At 32.4% G+C, this 6,000-nt stretch overlaps 1 protein-coding gene across 4 annotated transcripts in view; it reads right to left on the bottom strand.

Moving 5' to 3' along the window:
- Nucleotides 1–1,758: 1,758 nt before the first annotated feature.
- Nucleotides 1,759–6,000, bottom strand: part of UHRF1BP1L (UHRF1 binding protein 1 like) — a 95,703-nt gene continuing 91,461 nt past the window's right edge. For all 4 annotated transcript variants that reach the window (XM_041738291.1, XM_041738290.1, XM_041738289.1 and 1 more), the window contains 2 exons: nt 5,492–5,685; nt 1,759–3,846 (listed from right to left, as the gene is read on the bottom strand). In XM_041738291.1, coding sequence (XP_041594225.1) covers nt 3,727–3,846; nt 5,492–5,685 — 314 coding nt within the window. In that variant the 3' untranslated portion in view covers nt 1,759–3,726. The remainder of the gene's footprint in view (nt 3,847–5,491; nt 5,686–6,000) is intronic.

Below are 6,000 nucleotides of genomic sequence, written 5' to 3'. Positions count from 1 at the left end.
AGTAGAGGTATGCATTCATGTGATAATATACAACAGTGGGTCTTACTGCATGACCCAAATTAAGGAAAGCTTCCCTGAGGAAGTGATGAATAACTGAGATCTGAAAGACAAATAATTCCACTCGGCAATGAACAGGGGGAAGGTATTTCAAGCCAAAGGAACAGGAACAAAGGTTCCTCTGGTAGAAGCAGCACTTTAAGTCTCACTCCATATACTTCAAGACCAATTAGGTACCAGGAACTGAAACGATGAGGCTAAGCAGCTATAGGTAACAACTAACCGCTACCAAGAGTTTTTCAAATTACGTGCCAGCCACTGTTCTAATGTTTTGAGATGTTAATTCTTTCAATGCTCAGAACTATACTAAAAAGTAAATAGCGGCTCTAATATAGAGGTCACATAAATATTTTTGTTTTCATCTTAAAGAGCAAGAAAAAGTCATCCAAGTATTTCATGCGAGGGTTGAGAACGGGTGGGGGACTGCCTCGATTACAACTGCACTTCGAAAGAGAATCCTGCCTGTGGTGGAGTGGACTGGAGGAGGGCCAGAATAGCTGCAGGAAGAGTGGTCAGGAGGCAACTGCAATGAAGCAGGCAAAAGGTGCTGATTGTAGCCAGGGAGGTGGTGAGAAGCGGTGAGGAGCGGAGACACACACACTTGAGCAGTGATAGAATCTGGTGAAGAACTGACAGGGTGAGCGGCAGGGGTAGAGGGTGGGGGTAAGTCAGTGAATGGAAAATGTCTAAGAGTGGTTCTAGGTTACCAGTTTGGGAGCCAGGATGGTGGTGGTGCCATGCACTGAAATAGGAAATGCCTTGATTAGAGTGCAGGTTAACACAAACTTGTTGAAGTGGAATTCCTATGATGACAAAGCCAAGAACTACAATAAAAATCCAGAAAGGAGTTTCTGGTTAAATTTTCCACATATATTTCATGCAATTGCACACATCCATTCTTACATGGCTTAAATAAAAACAACACTTCATCACAACTAATGGCACAAGGTGGTCTTTTGAAATTCCAGGACAAAATGAGAAAAGGAAAAAAATACAAGATACCAAGAAAATGTTTCTGACATACATAAAATTAAAAGGCAAAACATGATATGTTTTGGAAGGAAATGATAAATGATACAAAACATGATATGTTTAAGGAAATGATTTTCCTTCCCTGATCCCTAACACCTCTGCTAAAGATTTACAAAAGAAATAAATAAAAATATGGCAACTTTTTTTCCTAATTTATGGTCATTAAATAACTCTAAATTTATCATAGGTTTATTCCTGTATTTTTCACACTGTGAAAAAGGTTGGGGTTAACATAAACCATAATCCCTCTACTATATTTTAAGTAGTTTGAAAAATATACACATATCCCCCCAATTAAAAATATATTTATCTTTAAAAGAAAAACAGATAAAATAAGAGATTCCTCTCCCCACCTCTGGCAAAACCTGTAAATTAATGACATAGGTAAAAAAACAAAACAAAACAAAACAAACAAAAACATGTAACTGGGATCTTAATCAAAAGGTCAGGTCATTAATTGTGATTTCAAATCATTTGTTCTTTTTAAGCCTTACATTTTTTTTTTTTTTACTTCTAAAATGAGAATAATACCTACCTCCCAGATTTGTTGTGAGAACTTACAAGAGATGTTTTTCAAAGTGCTTTATGAATTTTAAATCTCTATAAAAATAGTACTCAGTATAAATTTTTAAAAATCCAACAAACCATACAAGAATGCTCAGACTCATGTTAATCATCATTTCTACTGTTTATATACTTTTTTTGAGAAGGCCAAGTAAACTGAAAAGGAGTAAGGAAAACATTCAGCTTCTGTAACACTAAACGATTACACCATAAATGAAAAATTCTATGGAGCAAATCGGTCAATCCTGAGAAACTGCCAGCTCTGAAGACATTAATGTCCCGTCAATCCTGCTTTACTATGAGACTGCTTTGTTGAATACATTCCTACAAATCAGAAGTACTCTACGCTACGGATATAAGCTATATGTTTTAAGTGTTTAACTAGACTTTTCCTTTTAACCTAAGACTATGATATAGTTTTAGATTAACATTGTTTAACGTGATTTTTAAAATACTCTGAGGTAAAAAATTAACAATTTAATTTGTTCTTTGCTGTATCCTCAGCTCCCAAAACAGAGTTTGTATTTTTAAAATAATGTCAATGAAAATGGATATTACAGAAGAAGAAGAAGAAGAGGAGGAGGAGGAGGAGGAGGAGGAGGAGGAAGGCCAGTATTGTTTTCAGTGAAATCTAAATCACTCCAACACTTAATATAAATGAAACATGTATTTTCGTCCAAGTATTCAGATACAGGATGGCTATATAAGTCATGCCAAACAAGCAAAGCACCATAAAGTGTCATAAGGTTGTTTAAAATCTTCAAGTATCTTAAAGAAAGAGTAGTCTGAGCTGTTTCATGTTATAGCTTAGATATATTTATGTTTAAGAATGTTAATTTTAAAATAGACCCCACTTAGTTTATTCTATCAGAAATATATTTTAAATCTTTAAAAATGTCTGTTTCTTACACACCCATAAACTTATTTCATAACACATGATTTTCTCCCTCGTGATGGTTTCAACCTTAACGATCCCTAGAAAATAGAATCAAAATTTACCAATTATTCTTATTATAGAAGATAGTATTTATGTCACATACACCTTTAATCAAAACTAGCTTTATAAATACAATATGTGCAAACGTCTACCTAATACTACAAGAATGGTATGAAAGTATTTTACATATATGAAAAGAAAATTCTCTGAAAACATTCCCCTCCTTAAACAGAGAAAAGATAAAGGTAAAGAAATAATATAAATAGTATCAATTAAAATTCTTATAGTTACAAATGCTGCCAAATTTAGGATAGTTAAATTACTCTTTACTTCTAACAGTAACTGTTTAAAGGAATGTACAAGTAATGCTTTTTAAATCAGCTGGCCATATACTGTAATGTTTTGCTTTTTTTACAGTTTGTGCTTTTTATTTTTACATTTGTATGATCCTTTCAGTTGAAAATTATACCTTTAACTTATACAGTTTATTCATCATTTTAAATGATTTCTTTTTTACATTTTCAAGTTTTAGAAGTTCAATAGGGTGATGATTTTTGAACTTTTGAACGTGCTCACTATATTTAGTGGGTTGATTGGACTTTAATAACTTGATTGGACTTTTCCACAGTAATTAAATAATTATAGATTTAAGTACATAATTCTAATAACATTTAAAATGTAAGCATCCTTTGAAATTACAATAGCCCTAAAAGCATTTGAATCTTCATAAATAATAGTAAATTATTAACAAATAGTGGTAAATAAAATCAGCAATCTGTGGGAACACAACAGATTTCCATTTTTCTTTTTAAAAGGTGCCTATAATGTGATATCAAAATTAGGAAAATGACATCTTTTTTCCATTAGGCATGTAATTATTTTACAGTATGTGTTGACTTCCCTCTATTATACCAGTTTAAAGAGGGTTAAACCCCAAACACAAAACAACCAAAAGATTGTAATGCCGTACCTAATACTTTCTAAACTGGTTTTGGAACAGTCACCACTTCATCACATTCTATTTTATTTTATTATCTTTTTGTGAAAAGGAAAGTCTTCCACTAACTAGTAACATAACATTATAAATATAACCTCCCTACTCCAGAGCTGTAATTTGAATTTGACTGCCACTCCTGCTATTCAACTGTCATCTTCTTTATATGATGAAGAAGAGCATCTTTTTCCAAATGAGCCTCTGCAAGAGCCATTTTAGCTTTGGCCAATTCCTGTTTAAGAGATTCATTTTCTTCCATGAGCTGAAATGATAAATATGGAAAATAAGAGACTTTAGTCATTTTCAGAAAATACAGATTATCCATATACCATTTAAAGGTGTAACACTTTTGGGATAGTAAAACCACCCAAAGCTGGTGAGAGTGCACTTCAGCTGAAATTGCTTTGAGAAGCACTTTAAAATGTATACAATCCAGCAATTTAAAACAGGAATTCACTCCTAATTTCCAAATCTAATAGTGATTTTGCTTAATTCCAGTTTCTCTGGACCTCTCTGTGGTTTTACACATTGCTGACCTTGCTCCTCCTTCCTAAGCTTCTCTCTTTGCCTTTTATGCCTCAGCTCTTTCATGTTGATCTCTTTCCACCCACAGACTTTTCTCCTTTCCTTCTGCTGTTTAAAACAAACCCTTAAATTTTACCACGCTGTTAGATTCCATAATTGGTCATCTTATCACTTGAGTCATACATCTACTCCTACGGCTCTATCACATAACTTGATCCAGCACATACCTCTGTCTTGAGCTACGGATCTATATTCTGAATACGTCCTTAAACATTTTCATCTAGATGGCCAATAGGTCTCCCTCCCCACATTAAGACTCAGCTCAAGTACATTATTCTCTTGGAACTATTCCCTAACCTCTAACTATGAAGATTTAATGATAAAACTAAGAACTTTTCCCACACTAAAATACATTTATATAGATATATTAACATATATACATTTAATTTCAAAGAGTTCTCAGATTTCTTTTAGTCCCAGCTTAAGAATTCCTGCTTTATGGGCCAGGTTGGGTATTTGCCTGCATTTCTCCAATCTCCAGCACAGTACCTGACACAGTTACATTACAACCATCAGTTACACACCCCCAACCTTCCCACTAGACTTTGAATTTCTTAATAAGGGTAATATACTGTTAAATTTTATATTCTTAGCTCAAGGTTGACATCCAAAATATTCTGGTGAATAAATGAACTCACTCACTCTTTGGTTCTATCATAGAGAATTAAAATTCTGCTGGATGTTATAAGAATATAACATATAATATTGTTATTGAGAAAGCAACTCAAGTGTTAGCAAATATTAAGGAGGATTAGAAATGACAGTACATTCACATCCATGTTACTCTGCCATTAACAATAAATATGAAGCATATGTAGTAATATGGAAAAATATTTGTTGAACCATGTTAAGTAAAAAAAAATGGTATATAAACTAAAATAATTGTTTTTGAAAAATTTTGGAAAAGAACCTGAGAAGAAAAAATTTTTTAAATATATTGATAGCACTGCAGAAAGTTAGAATGCATTAAAATTGTTTAAAAATGTTTTTCCAATGTTCTTAAATATAGTACTTATGCAAAATTAAAAATAAGACCACAAAATGAATATATCCTCCAGGAATCTTTTTCAGATTCCAAGAACTAGTACTCTCCCACATTTACTCCTCTACCTTCCCACTAGACTACAACCTCTGTGAAGACTGTGAATGTTCCAATCTTGCTCAACAGTACTTCCATAGCATCTAACACAGTCCCTGGGTGTTAACAAGTACTCAATAAACATTATTTAAATAAGTAGATAAATGTTTTAACTTTTTAATATCTAATATATATATTTTTTAATTGCCAAAACTGAATGCGAACAAATTAGTTTTCCCATTACCTGTTCTCTAGTAAAATCAAAGGAGCACTCAGGGAAGTTAACTGAATGAGAAGGCCAAGGAACCTCTGGACTCGTCTGTGTGGCTTGAGTAACACTGTGTTGTTTCTTCATATCATACTTTTCACTGGTAAGCAGCATTGAATCACTTGTGACTTTTTTTTTCAAATCATTTCCAGTGTTAAGCATCTGAGAATCTAATCAAACAAATAAAATGCTCAGATAGTATTGTAAAGTACATGATAAATATTAAGTTCTATTGTGAAAAACTAATTTTAAAAAATATATCTCTATTAGTATGTAGACAGTATTATTAAATAGAAAAATATTAAAATCTATAAAACCAAAAGCTTGTTCACTAAAATGATTAACAAAATCAATAAAAGTTTAAGCTGACAAAAAAATGAAATTACTAGAATCAGAAATTAAAAAGGTGACATTACTATCAATCTTACAGAAATAAAAATGATTAAAAGGAATAGTATGAACAATTGTATGCCAACAAATTATAT

The sequence above is a fragment of the Vulpes lagopus genome, chromosome 23, assembly GCF_018345385.1.
Source record: "Vulpes lagopus strain Blue_001 chromosome 23, ASM1834538v1, whole genome shotgun sequence".
Classification (NCBI taxonomy): Eukaryota; Metazoa; Chordata; class Mammalia; order Carnivora; family Canidae; genus Vulpes; species Vulpes lagopus.
Note: the sequence above shows the minus strand (reverse complement) of the source record. Positions and strands in the feature narration are given on the sequence as shown.